Genomic DNA, 18716 nt, shown 5'->3' on the forward strand with positions numbered 1-18716 from the left:
CAGCCTCACCTCAGTCCCCGGAAAAATCATGGAGCATATCCTCAAGGAATCAATTCTGAAGCACTTAGACGAGAGGAAAGCGATCAGGAACAGTCAGCATGGATTCACCAAGGGCAAGTCATGTCTGACTAATCTAATCGCCTTCTATGATGAGAACTGGTTCTGTGGATGAAGGGAAAGCAGTAGATGTGTTATTCCTCAACTTTAGCAAAGCTTTTGACATGGTCTCCCACAGTATTCTTGTCAGCAAGTTAAAGAAGTATGGGCTGCATGGATGCACTACAAGGTGTGTGGAAAGTTGGCTAGATTGTCGGGCTCAATGGGTAGTGACCAATGGCTCCATATCTAGTTGGCAGCCGGTATCTAGCGGAGTGCCCCAAGGGTCGGTCCTGGGGCCGGTTTTGTTCAATATCTTCATTAATGATCTGGAGGATGGTGTGGATTGCACCCTCAGCAAGTTTGCAGATGACACTAAACTGGGAGGAGTGTTAGATACGCTGGAGGGTAGGGATAGGATACAGAGGGCCCTAGACAAATTAGAGGATTGGGCCAAAAGAAATCTGATGAGGTTCAACAAGGACAAGTGCAGAGTTCTGCACTTAGGACGGAAGAATCCAATGCACCTCTACAGACTAGGGACTGAATGGCTCGGCAGCAGTTCTGCGGAAAAGGACCTAGGGGTGACAGTGGACGAGAAGCTGGATATGAGTCAACAGCCTGCCCTTGTTGCCAAGAAGGTTAGTGGCATTTTGGGCTGTATAACTACGGTCATTGCCAGCGGATCGAGGGACGTGATCGTTCCCCTCTATTCGACATTGGTGAGGCCTCATCTGGAGTACTGTGTCCAGTTTTGGGCCCCACACTACAAGAAGTATGTGGAAAAATTGGAGAGAGTCCAGCGAAGGGCAACAAAAATGATTAGGGGTCTGGAACACATGACTTATGAGGAGAGGCTGAGGGAACTGGGATTGTTTACGGAAGAGAAGAATGGGGAGGGATTTGATAGCTGCTTTTAATTACTTGAAAGGTGGATCCAAAGAGGATGGATCTAGACTATTCTCCGTGATAGCAGATGACAGGACAAGGAGTAATGGTCTCAAGTTGCAGTGGGGGAGATTTAGGTTGGATATTAGGAAAAACTTTTTCACTAGGAGGGTGGTGAAACACTGGAATGCGTTAGCTAGGGAGGTGGTGGAATCCCCTTCCTTAGAAGTTTTTAAGGTCAGGCTTGACAAAGTACTGGCTGGGATGATTTAGTTGGGATTGGTGCTGCTCTGGGCAGGGGTTGGACTAGATGGCCTCCAGAGGTCCCTTCCAACTCTGTTATTCTATGATTCTATGTCACACACCACCTTATGTAGCTTTTCCATATGGTAGGAACCATTTGTTCCAAACTCAGTTCCCAGTCCAGTTTGTGGAAAAATACAGGTATCAAAATAGAGTTCAGTGTCATTTGGTCTGGTCACATGCCCTGCTGAGTCATAGTAACCATGACTCATATGCTGGCTGAAACATTCACAGGAAGGCTAAGCTCTTCCACAGTCCATTGTCTTTGTTGATGAGCAATCAGCACTGTCTGGCTTTTTCATTGTTGTACCTGAAAGGCTAGTTGTGGGTGTTACCCAGAGTACGCATATTTGAAATACAGATACATAGTCAATGTCCATAACTTCAGATACAAACATGATCCATGCACACAAATAGGATAATCATATTAAGCAAATCATAACTTTTCCCATGACACCACACATGATGTATCTTGCACAAAATGCATCATAATTATGTCCTAAAGCCCACCCAAAATTCCTTCTTTCAGAATACTGTGGCGTATTGCACCTGTTTGTGGTTACTCGTTAGTTTGTCAAAATGAGGGTGCAGAATATCTGACCCGGGCTTCTCTCCTTAGGCTTATTCAGGTAAATCCCAGACTTCAGGATAAATACTCCCACAAAGCCTCAACCTAATATAAAGCCCTTAACTGTAGCAAGATTAATAACCCATTTATTTATGTTCACCTCCTTGCTCCTCTATGCATATTCCAAGCTAATAAGCAATACTCTGATAAAGACATTTTATTCCTCTAGCGGGTATAAAATTGCCCACAAGACATGAGACTAGGTCATAGATCATAAAATCAGGTCGGGGTCAACAGGAGTGAGAGTCTTGTCCCCCCTCTCCCCAACTGCCCCAGCCACAAGCTGTCTTCCCTCCAGGCTCCTTGGATCTTTGAGCCTGTCCCTTTTGAGGTTGCGTGGCCCAGTTCTTGTTTCTTACATTCTCCTTTTCCGGAAGAATTAGAGGCTGTTGTTCCTGAATGTTAGTGTTTAATTCCCAACCTTCTCCACAAACTGGTGGAGTTTAATTCTCCCTCTTATTACACTTGAGTCACTAGATTTCCTAATTCCCCAAAATGTGCTTTTGCGATATAACAGTTCTGGGGTAGCTAAGCCTTTGACCTTCCTCCGTGGTCTGCTCAAGGAATGCCCTCTCAGGTATCAGGCCTCTAGCCAGCCCCTCCCTATCGGTAGGGACCCACATGCCTCTCCTTTTGACCAGGGTTTGAGGATTGCAGCTTGTTCTCCACTGTGTTCACTGGACTAACATCCAGTTCCTGTGCTTTGCTTTCTCTCCAAGAGCTGTGAGCAGTGTGTGTGTGGATAGAGGTGGGAATTCTGCTGATACTTCTATTATGTGAATACACACTTCAGTTTCCCTCTGTGATTGGTATTGCTTTGATTAGAAAGAGCAGGAGACATGAGGTGTTTTGTTATGTAGCTGTCATAGGGTGATGTGAATGGGTCATTAAGGACTGTCTGGGATCAGCCTACATCAATGGAATACCCGACAGAGACAAGGGAATAATTGTCACCTGGCCATGGGAGGATCTCCGCTCGGCTGAATGAAGCATACATGGACTCGTTGTGTTTTTGGGAGCAGGAAGAACTGGGCTTGCAGATGCAGGGAGTTGTACTGGAGTGAAGACAAATGGACAGGCACAGTGAAAGGAAAACAAAATGTTTTCTACAGCAGCAAGGCTCAAGGGCCTTGTGGGGAGGGATAGCTCAGTGTGTTTGAACATTGGCCTGTTAAACCCAGGGTTGTGAGTTCAATCCTTGAGAGGGCCATTTAGGGATCTGGGGCAAAAATTGGGGATTGGTCCTGCTTTGAGCAGGGGTTTGGACTAGATGACCTCCTGAAGTTCCTTCCACCCCTGATATTCTATGATTTTAAGGGCATTGGCCAGTCTGGACTACATAGAGAAGCAAAGACAAACAACTTTCCAATGCTTTGTTTCAGTTGACTAATGAACCCTGCTATGTTTTACAATTCTGCCCAGTGTGCGAGCAAAAACTTGCTGAGGTGCATTGAAGCATGAATGAGGAACGGTCTCTGAAGAGGAGTGTCGTTCAGCTGGACCTGCTGGCAGAGCTCACAGGTTGAAATAGGAGTTTTGAAGCCAGAGGCTCAGTCTCAGGTGGTGAAGCTGCATGGCCTATCCTTGTGAAAGAGTGGGACCCCTTGGGGGTCTAGCGCACTCAAGGGGCACGTCCCAAGGACTGTTTTAAAATCCAGGGCATAGCACAGATCCTATGGATCCATGACAGTGGGCCAGAGGTTAAACCTTATGAGGTTAAACCTTATGAGCATCTAAATGCATATTTACCATCACCCCCTCATCAGTTCTCTTGGGAATCCCTGATCGGTTCCGAAGTGTATTAAAACCTTTCTTAAAGGGTTACCTCTTGGTTATCAGGTCAAGTCAGTTTGTAGCCCAAAAAGCCCCCTCAATCAGCTCAAACTCAGTTATTTCTCCCCAAAAAGTCTGTCTTTTTCAGTCTCCTGAAAAAGGTAAAATCAGTCACTGCCCCCTTCTGCATTGGGCAAAGCTTCAAATGATGGGAGATCTGCATAACCAGCCTTGAGATCTGGCATTCATCACCCCTTAGTCACATCAGATTGCACAGGAAACCCATCCCTGAGCCCTCCCTGGTATCATCTGGCCCATCTCAGCATCATAGTCTGTGAAGTGTTCATGCTTTCAAGGGCTGGCTCATATATACACATAACAGTCATAACACAGCCAGTGTTTGCTGGCAATGAAAACAGAGTAATTGACAAACATGAGCAATATCTAACCCTTTACAGCATGAAAGTGCATTGGGGGGAGGGGACAGCAGCCAGCTGTGTGGGGGAGGGGGGGCCCAGACACTGGGCATAGAGAGCCTAGAGTCAGCTGTGTGCTGGGGAGGCAGGGCATGAACCAGATATGTGCAGGGGAGATGAGCAGGGGAGAAGTGCTGTGGACACAGCTGAGAGCAGGTGCGAGTGCCGTCTGCTCTGCAGCATGATGAGGGAGCCCAGCGTCCGACTACCAAGTGCCCTGCCTGCCCAGGGGAAGCTCCACAGTGGTTTTGCTGAGTCCAGACTTGTATGAGGAGGGAAGAAATTAGCAAGTCTCAACAGCAGCCAGCCTCTTCCCTGTGTCCCGGGGAGGAGTCAGGTGTCTCCAGGCAGAAATCGGGGGTGGGGTGGGGGCATGACCCTGTGTGCCCAGCCCACACATCACCTTTGCTCTGCACCCTGGGGTTGAGTCAGGTGTCTCTGGGCAGAAATCTGGGGGTTGTGATCCTGCATGCCCCACCCACCCTCTGTTCAGCAATTCCGGATGTGAAGGGTGATTCCAGAAATGAAGAGTAACTTCGGGAAAAAATGCAGTCATAGCGGCAATTTCCAGAAAACTTTGGCCCTAGTCGTAACATTAAATACGGTAGTCTCAAGATGGATGCCTGTGTTCGTCAGATCTGTCACTCTGCCTTCACATAGTTCACTCGGCTGGTGGGTTCTACCTCTTCCCCCGTTCTGTGTCCGCCTTGTCTATTTAGATTGTAAATTCTTCATGGCATGGGCCATCTACTATTCTGGGTTTGTACTGTGCCGAGCACAACAGGGACCCACTGTTAATTGGCCCTTAGGCATGAAGATAATGAATATGATTTATAATAATAATTCTCCTGCCACTTTGAGCCAAAGAAGCTGGCCTTGGGATGTTACTACTTAAAAATGAGCTGGGGTTAAAGCTATGGAATATTCTTTGTGACAGGTATCCCACAAATTCCACGGACCTTCCTTATTTTCTTTGCTTTGAGCAGGGTTTCCAGTTTCCAAACCTGATGTGATTTCATGGCTGGAACAAGGGGAAAACCCGTGAGTCCCAGATCTCCATGGCAGTGAGAAAAAAGTGCTCCCGAGAGCTGCATGCAAAGGTGAGGAACTGGTGAAACCAATTCAAAAACTGTCTGTGAATACAGGAAACATTTAGGATGCCCTACAAAGACCTTGTGAGCTCTCTAAGTTGAGGATTGTTCCTTGCAGATGTGGAATCATGAGGCAGATGTCACTCATGGCTTCCCACGTACCCTGACTGACAACTGGCAGCAGGTCCCTCCCCAATCTTCCTTTCCCTGAGATTTATGGTGAGATGCAGACCCAGAACTAATCCCTTCCTCTCTCCTCTGGGGAAAGGTTTGATCTCTCCCACACATACTTTGGTTTGTTAATTCTTTTATCCATTCCTGTCTCTAAGATTTCCTTTCTCTCTGGCGCAGGGAGTGACCTATGTCTGGATTCTCTCTGTCTCCCATTAGGTGTTGGGATGGTGAATGAGAATGAGGAGAAACCCCAGCAGGAAGATACTGAGCAAGTAGAATCCCATGAAATGTTATCAGGAAGATCCAAAGGAAATGATTCTGGAAGTTGTGCACTCCCAGAAAAAGAAGAAACTTGTGAGAGTCAGCACAGGCCAGAGGAAAACCTCAGTAGCCACTCAGACCTTATTAAACACGAGAGAATCAACATGAAAAAGACACGCTACACATGCCATGAGTGTGGGAAAAATTTTAATCGGAGCTCAGAACATATCAGACATAGGAGAATCCACACAGGAGAGACGCCTTACACATGCTCTGAGTGTGGGAAAAGCTTTAGTCAGAGCTCAAACCTTATCAGACATCGTAGAATGCACACAGGGGAGAAACCCTACACGTGCTCTGAGTGCGGGAAAAGCTTCAGTCGGCGCTCAAACCTTATCACACATCAGAGAATCCACACGGGTGAGAAACCTTATAGATGCTCTGAGTGTGGGAAACGCTTCATTGATGGTTCAGCCCTCATCTCACATCAGCGAATCCACACAGGAGAGAGGCCGTACACATGCTCTGTGTGTGGAAAAGGCTTCAAACACAGCTCACACCTTATCACACATCAGAGAATCCACACGGGTGAGAAACCTTATCGATGCTCTGAGTGTGGGAAGCACTTCATTGATGGTTCAGCCCTCATCTCACATCAGCGAATCCACAGCGGAGAGATGCCCTACGCCTGCTCTGAGTGTGGGAAAAGCTTCAATCAGAGCTCACACCTTATCACACATCGGAGAATCCACACGGGTGAGAAACCTTATCGATGCTCTGAGTGTGGGAAGCACTTCATTGATAGTTCAGCCCTCATCTCACATCAGCGAATCCACAGCGGACAGATGCCCTACGTATGCTCTGAGTGTGGGAAAAGCTTCTATCAGAGCTATGCTCTGATCACACATCAGAGAATCCACACTGGAGAGATGCCCTACACTTGCTCTGAGTGCAGGAAAAGCTTCATTCATAGTTCAGCCCTCATTTCACATCAGAGAATCCACACAGGAGAGAGACCCTACACCTGCTCTGTGTGCAGGAAAAGCTTCAATCAGAGCTCTGCCCTGATCACACATCAGAGAATCCACACAGGAGAGAGACCCTACACATGCTCTGAGTGCAGGAAAAGCTTCAGTCGGAGCTCTGCCCTGATCACACACCAGAGAATCCACACAGGAGAGATGCCCTACACATGTTCTGAGTGTGGGAAAACTTTTAGTTGGCACTCAAACCTTATCACACATCGTAGAATACACAGTGGAGAGAGACCCTACACATGCTCTGCGTGTGGGAAAAGCTTCAATCAGAGCTCAAGCCTTATTAGACATAATAAAATCCACATGAGAGAGAACTGTAATAAATGCCTTGACTAGGGCTGGCCAAAGATTTTTTTTTAAAAAAAAAATCACATTTGCTAATTCCCACATAGTGATCTTTGCACCATCTTCACCGTGGTCTCTCAGCTCCCCCAGATGAGTTGCCTGCTTCTGCCTTTTGCTGCTCACCCTTCTTTGGGGTCAGTCTTGGAATCTTTTCTATCAACTCCTTTCGTTTTGAGTTGTAGGAGTGTGTCCCCCTCCAGCCAGGAATTTTCATCCGCTCCAGAGAGATGGTTTGATTCCAACAAGCTTCACTGAGGCAAAAACTACCTGTGCCTTACATCCACTAGGATTGTACATGGCGTTGACGGCAGATCCTGTTAGTGATCTTGGTGTAAAAAGACAATTACAGTTGTAGAGCTGATGCAGCCCAGGTGCAGTGGTTGCATTAGCTTTCCTCTTGACCTGACCTAAACTCCATCACTTTTTCTAGTCTAAACAAACCCTGAGCATCACGGTTACACTGTTTCCCCCATTTCAAAGCAATTGTTAGTCATCAAGTTTCCACTTCGGGAACAAATTGTTTCATTCCTAGTTGCTCTAGTGTTGCTTCAGGTTGTGCTGGAGAGCAGATATTTTTTACTACCATTTTCCTCACTTAAAATATATTGAACTATAACAAAGAGTAGGAACAGGGCAGGGATAGGGGAAAAGATCATTTCACCCTCTGTAACAACAGAAGAAGATAGGGTAAGTCAGAGGGATTCCCTTATTCCCCATCACTATCCCAACGCCCATGTTGTTCAATTGGTTAGGTCAATATTTTTTCTAAAGGGCTGGGAAGAGGATTGCCTAATAAATGACTTGTAACTAAGCAAAATACCCATGCATTTGGCTCCCAAAGCAGTTGTGACGCACGCCCTGCAGGAGGTCACTCCTGCAGATATCTCCTTCCAAATCAGATGCATGATGCCTATTATTTGGGAAATGCAATCCCTAGCTAGGTAGAAATGGAAAAAATGAAACTGACATTTCTGTTCCGCTCACCCCTGGAAGATGCTGCAAATGTGTAGAAAATGAAATCCGTGTTGAATGTGATAGAGCTGCAGAAAGATACCTATTTTTAATAGATTCCTGACTTTTGGTGTCTTACAGGGATTTTAAGACACAGCTGAATTTAGTCCCTAATTTAAATCCTTGCCACCAGATTAAAGAAATAAAAGGCCATATTTGGGGGATTTATACCTCATTATCGCAACTGATATGTTGTGTGGTTGATGAAGAATTCTACCCCAGAGAAGTGTAAAATTACTCCAAGTAAGGTCAACGATTTGACAAGAACTCAGGTAGAAATTACAGGTTTTAGTGGTTGATTTTCACCCAAAGAGATGGACGCTGTGGTGACCTATGGCCCAGGTAAACTATTTTTAGAACGCTGATCTCTAGTTAAGTGGAATTGATCACACTCCTAAAGGATGCTATCATTAAATTGTGAACAGCTGTCTTCTACCATTTGGCTCCAAAGTTTCATGAACCACAGAGAGAAACAGCTGATTGCTTCAGAACGATTCTATGCCTCTGGGTCCCAGTCTGGCTGCCTTGTTGGACAAGAAGCACTTCCATGCTGGGCAAATGATGGTAGCCAATGGGGGAATGTATCAGATTACAAGTTCAGACTGCGGGACACATGAATGCTGAGTCGTCATGCTGTGGTTTTGTCTCTTAGTTTTGTTCTTGAGTCTAATGAACTCACAGAAATGGAAGGCTCCTAGGTTATTGTAGAATGTGACTTCACACAAAGCTCACTGAGTGGAAATGGGAATAAAGACAAAACTTCCCTATTGGTTTATATTTTTAATCTTTGAATAAGTTGTTACCAGCGACAATGAAATTAAACATGAAGTTAATTAGTGAAACGTAAGAGGCTGATTCTGTGATAACTTTCAGTGTTACAGTATAATTCAGCTTTTCTTCTAGTTCTCTCCCTGCCCCCTCCTACTATATCGGAAATGGTGACTAATCCTGAAATTAAAACCTTACTCCAAAGGAATTAGAGTGGGGGAATATGTGAGAGAAATAGCATGTACGAGAACAGAGACCCAGTATAGGCTGTAATTATTTGTATTTCAAATGGAATTCATTTTGATAAATTTTAAGATCTTCTGTTAAGAGGAAAATTACTTGAGACAAGATGTGAACTTTTTATCCAGTTAGAGGGGAACAGCCACAGAGTTCCCCAGGTCTCTTGTTTGCAAAGCAAAGATGTCACATCAGGCAGGAGATGTCAAAATCTAAAATGGTGATGGATGTGTGATGGGAGCTTTTCTGGGTTGTTTGGGTTTTTTTGTTTGTTTTTTGTTTGATTTGTTTTTTTCATTTAATTTTTGTTTTCTTTTTGCAACCAGGTATTTTTATAGGGCCTGAGGCCCCTTTTCCTTCCAGCTGTTTAACCCTCAGGCCTGGCTCTGGAAACCTCCTCAGAACTGGCCTTGTGTTACTTTCATGTTTCATATCTTTGGGGTTCACACACCCACACTACATGCAGTTCACAGCAACTGTTCTTTTGAGAAACCTGCTGGGTTAAGCGGGCCTTTTCCAAACTGACATTAGCCCAAAGTCTGCCTCAATTCAGCTGGATTGGAACATGTCTGTATCAAAGGAGTGGTTCACACCTGATCTGCCCAGAGACCTTGGGGGAGGTGTGGTAAAATAGGATAAGTAGGAGTCAACAACAATAAAGGTAAAGGCGAAAGACCTTCACCTTGCAGGTCAACAAGCCTGTTCTATTCATTCCCTCTGAAGCATCTGGCACTGGTCACTCTTAGGCAGCACACAGGGCGAGATGGACCATTGGTCTGACCCAGTATGACCAGTCTTGCGTTCTTATGTAAGTCGTCTACGGCCTTGTCTATGCTGGCAAGTTTCTGCACGGTAAATCAGCTTTCGGTGGTGTAACTTCTCAGGTGTATGCACGGACAAGCCACTTAGTGCTCAGAAACTGTGCAGTTGCAACACTGTAAAAAAAAAAAAAAACATCCTGACGAGCGGCGTAGAGCTTTCTGCCCCGGGGCTACAGCACCACGATGCCAGTGGAGACACCCTGGTCGCTTACAGCGCTGTGATTGGCCTCCAGGAGGTGTCCCACAGTCCCTGTTCTCGCCTCTCTGATCATTGGTTTGAACTCTACTGCCCTGCCTTCAGGTGACCAACCATAAATCCCATCCCTTAAATTCCTTGGGAATTTTGAAAGTCCCCTTCCTGTTTGCTCGATGACACATGCAGTGGTCTCAGCGCATCTTTCCAGGTGACCATGCCTGCTCCATGCACCAGCGATCCCCCGCGTGGAGCAATGCCGAGCTGCTGAACCTCATCAGCATTTGGGGAGAGGAGGCTTTCCAGTTCCAGAATTATGATACCTACAGCGAGATTTCACAATGCATGAGAGAAAGGGTCCATGACAGGGACACCCTGCAGGGTAGGGTCAAAGTGAAGGAGCTGTGGAACGCCTATCGCAAGGTGCAGGATGCAAACCGCCGCTCCGGTGGTGTGCCCAAGAGCTCCTGGTTCTACACTGAGCTGGAAGCGATACTTGGTGGTGACCCACCTCCACTGTGAATGCCACTGTGAATACTTCGGTGGCTCATGTGCCAGTCAAGAGTGGACCAAACCAGGAGGAGGAAATCTTGGATGAGGATGTGGAGGCGGAGGGGGACCCAGACGCAGAGGACAACTCGGAGGTGAGAGATGCATGCAGCCAGAAGTTCTTCTCTACCCCAGAGGAGGCTAGCCAGTCACAGCTGTCAGAACTTGGTGAAGTGGAAACAGGAGAGGAGGCCCTTGGTAATTGGCTTTGGTTTTGGGAATCATGGAAGCAAGTTGTTGGGGGCAGGAGGGTTGCAGAAGGAAGGTTTGTGTCTGTATGATGTGCATACCACCACATACTTAGTCTGAGCAGTGGAATAGGGTGTTCATTGACTCCCTTACTTCACAGGAATCTGCCCCAGAGATCTCCATGAAACTCTCATGGAGATACTGGGCAATCTGCTGCTGCAGGTTCTTTGGCAGAGCTGCTTTGTTTCTTGCCCCATTAACGGTAACTTTCCCGTGCCACCCTGCCATCACTGAGGGGGGGGGCATTGATCATTGCTGCACACAGGCAAGCTGCATAAGGGCCAGGGCAGATGCCAGTCTTGGAGAAGACCCGCCCTTGATTTCCTGCTCACCCTCAGCAGCGAGATATCTTCCACAATGAAAGCAGCCTGTGGAAAATGTGGGCACACGAATGATTATAAGCGCCCACACACACACACACACATACAGTGCTTTCTCTCCCCAAGAGCCATGTGCCCAGTGTACAGGTCCTGGAACAGTGATTTCTCCTACCCTTGCTGTTACCATTTTGGGGGAGTTGTGGCTCATGTGATTGCCTGGGGTCAGCCAGTTAGTGATAGGTATGTGCATAGGGACTGTTTTTTAAATCACTGCATCAGTGGTCTGTGTGTTGCAGACAAGACTGCTTCTGTAAATTGTTGCATTTTGGTTTCAGATATGACCTTGGGAGCCGAGCTTCCGTCTTTGTTATCACTGGCTGAACTGCTATGCAGAATTAGAAAGCAGCCGTGAAGAACTAAAGAGAACTTTCTGCATGATGTCATGATGCACTCCATGGCCGAAAAACAAGAATTGAAGGAAAGGCCGGACAGCGAGAAGAGGGACCGAAAGGAAAATGCAGTGCCCCAGAAACAAGCCATGGAGTGGCTCTTAAACGTTTTGGAGTGCCAAGCGGACACGGTCCAGGCACTGCTAGCTCTGCAAACTGAGCAGCTCCGCACCCGCCCTCCCCTGCACCCACTATCACAAAACTCCCCCCAGATACTGCCAACATACTCCAATCTGTACCCGCTGCATTCCACTCCTGCACCATCACAGTCCAGCCCTGTGGCCACCCAGTACCCACTGCACTCCACACCCATCCATCTGCAGTTATTCCTGCTGAAGTACAGTACCTGCTGCACTGTATTCCAAAGGATAAGATTGCATATGATACCTAGTGTGATACAGCATGTCCAGAGGGCAGCAGGAGAGTGGGGGTTCTTTTAAGCAAAAAAAGTGGTTTTTATTTGCATAACACACTTACACATTGCATATGCTGTTGTTTTTGTTTTGTGACACAGCAACCAATCACAATTGTTTTCTCATTAGCTTCAGGGGAGGGAAGTGTTCAAGCTCGTCTGGCCCAGGGCGGGGGGGCTTCCTCGACTCACGTGGTCTTCCACCCTTCCGAGTTACCTGGTGGCCCAGAGTGAGGGGGCTTCATCGACTCTCAAGTTCTGCCACCCCCTCGAGTTACCTGGCGCCATGCCCAGTGTCACCAACAATTCCCTCCTTTGAAAGCACCCAACAAGAGGGGCAGGCTGTGGGGTGGACAACCGGGGGGGGGGGGGGCACGTGCACCCACGTGTGAAAGGACCCCTCTAAGGTGGTGGTGTCCGCAGCAGCAATGGTTGGGGCTGGGGTCCCTTACTCTCTCCCCCAATCAAAGAGTCAAACAAAGGGAACCGGATGGGGACACCGAGCAGAGAACCTTGGACAGCGCCCACCGCTCCTCAAAAGCATCAAGGGAGTCAGTGGACACTGCCCAGAGGAACTCCGCCCAGGTACGTGAAAGGACCGGGGATCGAAAAATGGCCCCACAGTCACAGGAAACTCCATCAGCCAACCTCCTCGCTGTGGTTTTATAGATGGCTGTTTCAACCAGGGCCAGGAGGAGGTTAACTAGCAGATCCTGCGCCTTTGTGAGGCTATGGATGGGGAGTGCATAAATAAAAAGGTGAGGGGAAAAATGCAACCAAAAACGTAATAGAAGATTTGTGAGGAGCCGGAACAGGGGCTGCAGCCTGGTGCACTCCAAATATATATGCGCCAGGGTTTCCCTCACACCGCAAAAGGGACAAGTAGCTGGGATGGGGGTGAACCGCTCCAAGTACGTGCCCGTGCCCACAGCTCCATGAAGGAGCCGCCAACTAATCCCCCGACGGGCCTCGGAACCAAGGTGGAATATAGGCTGGCCCACCGGGGCTGCTCACCCTCCTAAGGTGGCAACCGGCTCGCAGTAAAGGGGTGAGGGGGTTGATTGGGTCTACGGGGCAGGGGTCCAATTAAAAGGTCCAGTGGGCCTGGAGTAGAGGGTGGGCGGGGCGTGCCCTCGAGCAGAACCTGGTCGAGGTAAGCTCGAGCAGCGGGTGGCAAAGTGGCCTTCACCTCCTCAAGTATGCGCCGGGGGGTAGGAAGTCTGGAGAGCCCCATGAGCTGAGCGAGCATCAGGGGATCCAGCCAGTCTCCCCACTTGTAGTCCAGGAGGTCTCCAACTCTCGTGACTTCTGCCAGGATCAAGCTCTGGTGCACCGAGCGGGACTCCGCCACCTGCACATGGAGCTGGGGGTTCTGTAGCAGGGGCTCCGCGAGGAGATCTGCCCCCTCGGTGGCCGCCACAGACCTGGTTGTTAAAAACAGTTTCCAAGTCCAGAGGAGGTCCAGGTAGAAGACCAGCAGCCCGGAGAGGTGTCATGGAAGACCTCCCAGATGGACATAAAAGAGCTGCCGGTCATATCGGAGCCCTCAGATGCAGCACAGGATCGCATGTGCCAGTGTGCACCATGCCGAACTACCTGCACCATAGAGCAGCTATAGGGCCTGGAGGCGGAAGACGCGGACCTGAGTGTGCAGACACTTCAGGCCCTGTCCTCCTTCCTTCAGGGGTAGATAAAGAACCCCTACAGGGGCCCAGTGCATTCCTGACCAAAAGAACCCCAGAATCGATGTCCGGAGGTTGGTCAGGAAACCCGGGGCCGGGACCAGGGTGTTGAGCCGGTAACAGAGCATGGACAGGACTAGTTGATTAAGCACCAGTGCTCTCCCTCGGAGGGAGAGACATCGGAGTAGTCCCGTCCATTTCTGGAGCCGCTCTATCACCCCGCCCTCTAAATTTTCCCAGCTCTCTGGCGGAAAGGGATGCGTGGCAGAAAGATAAACGCCGAGGTAGAGCAGCGGACCCATGCTCCACCAGATGGTCTGAAGCGTGGGTGGGAGGGAGCGCGCCTGCCACCAGTCTTCTACCACCAAGCCAGAGCTCTTGACCCAGTTGACCTGGTCGGAGGAGGCTGCCGAATAAATGGCCTGCCAAGCCTCCACCCGTGCCAAGTCGCCCGGGTCTTGGACCACGAGGAGCAAATCATCAGCATATGCCAACGGGACCAGCTGCAGCTCTGGCTCCCGCAGCACCAACCCGGTCAACCTCCTGCGGAGGAGATGAGGAAGGGCTAGATCGCCAGATCGTAGAGCTGGCCCGAGAGGGGGTACCCCTGCCGTACTCCTCGCCCGAAGCTGACCGGTTCATTCAGGGTCCAGTTGAGCTTAACCAGACACTCTGCGGAAGCATACAGCACCTGGAGAAAACCCACAAACTGGGGTCCGAAGCCAAATGCCTGTAGAGTTCTCAGGAGGTACCCGTGGTCCACCCTATCAAATGCCTTCTCCTGATCTAGGGACAGGAGGGCGAATGACAGACCGTCTCTACATCCGAGTTCCAAAAGGTCCCAAACCAGAAATAGATTATCAAAGATACTGCGGTCCGGGACGGTGGATCACGTCCGCGAGCACAGACCCTAGCCGCAGCGAGATTGCTTTCGCTACGATTTTGTAGTCTGTGCTGAGGAGCGAGACGGGATGCCAATTTTGTAAATCGCGGAGGTCCCCCTTCTTTGGCAATAAGGCGAGCACAGCTCGCCTGCATGAAAGAGGGAGGACCCCGCTCTGCAGAGACTCTGCCCAGATGGTGACTAGGCCTGGGCCAAGGACATCCCAAAACACGGTAGAACTCCACGGTCAGCCCATCAATGCCTGGAGACTTATTAGTGGGCATACGATGGAGGACTTCAGAGAACTTGGCCAGAGTGAGAGGCAACTCTAGCCGTTCTCGGTCGCTTGCACTGACTGTAGGGAGCTCCTCCCAGAGCACTCTGCAAGCGCTAGGGTCGGTCGGATCCGGGGAGAAAAGACTTGTATAGAAGGCTCGGGCCCTCCCACACATCTCCACCGGTTCCATGAGGGGGGTGTTGTCTTCTGCCAGGAGGCAGGTGACGTGTTTCTTGGCCCCCCTCGTTTTCTCCAGGGCATAGAAGAAGCGGGAGCCGCGATCCATCTCCCAAAGGAGACGGATGCGGGATTGAACAAAGGCACCCCGGGACCGATGGTCCTCGAGGGCCCGGAGTTCCTCCCGCTTCTCCCGGCACACTCCGCAGAAGAGCGGGTCCTCGGGGCTGGCTGCCAGGTGCCTCTCCAGCTCTAAGATCTCCCGTTCCAACTGCTCTATCACCGCATTTCTCCGTCGGCTGATTCCCCGGGTGTAGTCGCTGCAGAAAAGCCAGGAGCACACCTTCCCCAGGTCCCACCATTGCTGTGCCGAGGGAAAGGTATGCTGCTGCCCTCACCAGGCCAGCCTTAATTCCTGGAAGGACGTCACAAAGCCCTCATCCTCCAACAGGCTGTTGTTAAAATGCCAATAGGCCAGCCCCGGCCTCTCCACACAGAGGGAGGCTGTCACGGTGGCTAGGTGATGGTCAGAAGATGGGGCCAGCCGAATGCTGGAGGAGTGGGCTCGTGAGAGATGGAAGCATGATAAATAAATGCGGTCCAACTGGGAGTGGCGCGACTGATGGGCTTCCACCCGGACAAAGGTGAATGTGGAAGTGTCATCCGGGTGGTCGTCATGCCAGATGTCCACTAGGGAGTGATGTTCAACTATCTTCCAGAGGGTGTCCGCGGCAGCCGGGCTCTGCTTGGTCCCCGAGCGGTCCCACTCCTCGAGGGTGGTATTAAAATCCCCTCCCAGGACCAGGCACTCATGAAAATCTAAGGTGCCAAGGAAGGCAGACGCCTGCTGATAGAATTGCAGCCGCTCTGGGCCTGATGTCAGGGCATAGAAGTTAACGAGGTTAACCATGAGTCCCTCCATACGGACCTGGAGATGCAGCAGGCGACCCGGCACGGCCTTGGCGACCCCTAGCACCTCATGCCATAGGTCAGGGGAGAACAGGGTCGTCACTCCAGCCTGTTGAACCATGGAATGGCTAAAGTAGACCCTGTCCTCCCACTCCAGCCACCAACTGTCTTCAGCAGTCATATCCGTAGGGGTCTCCTGCAGGAAAACCACAGAGTACTCTCCCTCCCGATCAGGCTCGAGGGTTAAGGGGGTGGGGAGGGAGCTGTCAGTGATATCGGGTGTGGGCTCTATGGTGGATTTAGCGGCCGCAGCATCAGGAGGTGGATTATCTTATGTAGGGCCCCCGCCCGGGAAGGAAGTCAATTGCTCCGCACCAACAGGGGGTGCGCCTGGTGACTCGTGTCCTGGCCATGTGGTGCCGGCTGTCACCTGAGCAGGCTTGGTGGTTGTCAGTGGGGTACCATCAGCAGCTGGGTCGATGGAGGAGTCCAGGGGCTCCTCGGAGGTGGGAGCAGAAGCAGCAGTTAGGGGGAGGGAGCATGGGGAAAAGAGGGGTGGAGTGAGGTTGCCCAGATCAAGGTTTGCTGGCAAAAGGTTGTCCTCCCCCTGGGCGACCGGGATCAGATCTAGGGCCTCGATCTCCTCGAACATGGAGGAGAAGACACTTTCCACCACCCCAGGGTTCTCCCCGCTGGCACCTGCCACGACGGTTGCCTCGGGGTTCACTGGGGCTTCGGGTAGTGTCAGGACAGAAGGGGCTTCCTTGAGGGTCTCAGAGGGGAGGTTCTCCTGTGGAGGGGAGACACTACCTTCTGGTGCTGCCACTTCTTTCCCGGCTGGCACCGGTGGATGGGACGGACTTGTGAGCAAAGCGGAAGGTTTGGCATCGGTGTCCCCCTTCCTGGTCTTCCAGGGGGCCTCTGCTTTGGGTGGATGAGGTGGAGCTCGAGCCTCCTGCTTGCCTCGCTTCCCCTGGACTAGGGCCCAGCCCTCCATGGCATCATCTGGGGACTGGTTAGAAGGGGTGTGTCGGGGGTAGAGGTGATGGCTCAGGGACTTGGGGGGGGGGGGAATGGTGGGGCAGCATAAGGGAGGGAGGATTCTCCCTGGGGCAGGCTCTCTCCCATGCCTGGTGGTATCTCTGCCACACCCTCCTCCATAGGCCCCGCCAGCTTGTCAGCAGCGAGGGTGGGGCTCTCCCACTCGTCTGGGCATTGTAGGGCAGGTGTCCCTTGGGCCTGAGTGGGAGTAGTGGTGGTCCAAAGAGGATGGGGGGCGGGTTCGGGTACCTGGTGGCCAGGGGCGTCGGCAGTGACGGGGCCAATGTCCTGCTGGGTCTTGGGGATCCCAGGTGCCCCTCCTTTCTGGGCTAAGGGGCAGTCCCTCCGGACATGCCCAGACACCTGGCAGAGGTAGCATTGGGCTTCGTCTGTGGAGAAGTACACCTGGTAACGGGCCCCCTGGTGGGGAACTAGGAAGGACCCCTCGTGCGCTTCTCCATCACGCGCCGCCGGCAGCAGTAGAAGCTGCACTTGCCAGCAGAAGGAAAAGATATGACAGAGGGTGGGGTCCTTGCAGCCCAACGGGAGAGGGCTGATAACAGAAAAGGGCAGGTAACAGGGCAGCATTGGGGAGAAAAGGAGGGACAGAGGTCAGGACAAGGCGGCCGCCCAGGTCCTCTAGTGGCTCTAGAGGGACAAACACCCGCCCCACCGCCAGCCCCCTCTCCACCGCTTCCTGGGTGGCAGCCTCCGATGCTAAGATGAAGATGATCTTCCCGTACATTTTGGAGGCCGCCACAATGGCCGAGGGCCCCACCACTCTCGCCAACGCCCACATGTAGGTCTCCACATGGGGCGAGGCATGCACCAGGAGGCATCGGACACCATGCTTCCTTGTCATGGTAGGAAAGGGGCCCCGTCCGCTGTTGATGGTGGAGGAGGCGGTGGGCAGGAGAGACGACAAGACGGCAGGCGGGGGGGCTGAGGGAGGGACACCCGCAGAGCTGTTGGAGGAGGCAGCGGGGAAGGACGCCATGGTCAGTGGCGGGGCCACAGCAGTGGGGGTGGCCTCTGCCATGGAGGCCCTGGTGGTTTTAGCGGGACCCTTCCCCTTCTTCTTGCCCTGGCCTTTCCCGCCAGCTGGGGGGACTCCCCTAGAGTCTGGGGCATGGCAGCGGCAGAGGTCACCCCAGTGCCTTCCATTGCCGATGCCCCAGCGGGGGCGGCGACAGGTGGTTAACAGGAGTTGGGGTCAGGTAAAAAGGGACAAGCTGTGGGGTGGACAATTCGGGGGGGGGGGCAAATGAACCACCGTACACTTGTCCAGAGAGTCCTGTTTGGTTGGCTGGTGCTTCTGGCCCACACGGTGGAATCAGGGCGAGCAGCTGAGTTCAGAGGCAGATGTTAAGCAGCCAGCAAAGACGGTGGAGGGAGGCAGTGGTGAAGATGGTAGTGTGGGGGTTGGGAGGACACAGATGGATCGGGGGGCAGTTCTGTGCCACACCCCCTGTGTCCCTACAAACACAGTCAAGGCTTCCCCCACACGAGAGCACAGTTCGAAAGTTACTCAGTCTTAAGGCCCCCTCCATTGCGATTTGTAGATTCCCCGGGCGGTGTTCCTCCGGTAGACGGCTTTTTTCCTTTCTTTTCCAGGCTTTCTTTGCAGCTGTAGCATTCCAGGGATGCCAGAACAGATTATAAGAGT

General features: G+C 51.2%; 2 protein-coding genes across 7 annotated transcripts in view; both read left to right on the top strand.

Moving 5' to 3' along the window:
• Positions 1–8925, top strand: part of LOC125629208 (uncharacterized) — a 333186-nt gene extending 324261 nt beyond the window's left edge. For 2 of the 6 annotated variants that reach the window (XM_075124119.1, XM_048834595.2), the window contains exons 3-5: positions 5151–5264; positions 5374–5523; positions 5646–8925. In XM_075124119.1, the coding sequence (XP_074980220.1) occupies positions 5472–5523; positions 5646–7063 (1470 nt within the window). In that variant the 5' untranslated portion in view covers positions 5151–5264; positions 5374–5471 and the 3' untranslated portion in view covers positions 7064–8925. Of the gene's footprint in view, positions 1–5150; positions 5265–5373; positions 5550–5606 lie in introns of all 6 variants that reach the window. The other 4 variants (XM_075124120.1, XM_075124122.1, XM_075124121.1 and 1 more) reach the window with 4 other exon arrangements.
• LOC125629205 (uncharacterized) overlaps positions 1–18716 on the top strand; it is a 262178-nt gene that overhangs the window by 168050 nt on the left and 75412 nt on the right. The gene's annotated exons all lie outside the window — the stretch shown is intronic.

Source organism: Caretta caretta, chromosome 28, assembly GCF_965140235.1.
Source record: "Caretta caretta isolate rCarCar2 chromosome 28, rCarCar1.hap1, whole genome shotgun sequence".
NCBI lineage: Eukaryota > Metazoa > Chordata > Testudines > Cheloniidae > Caretta > Caretta caretta.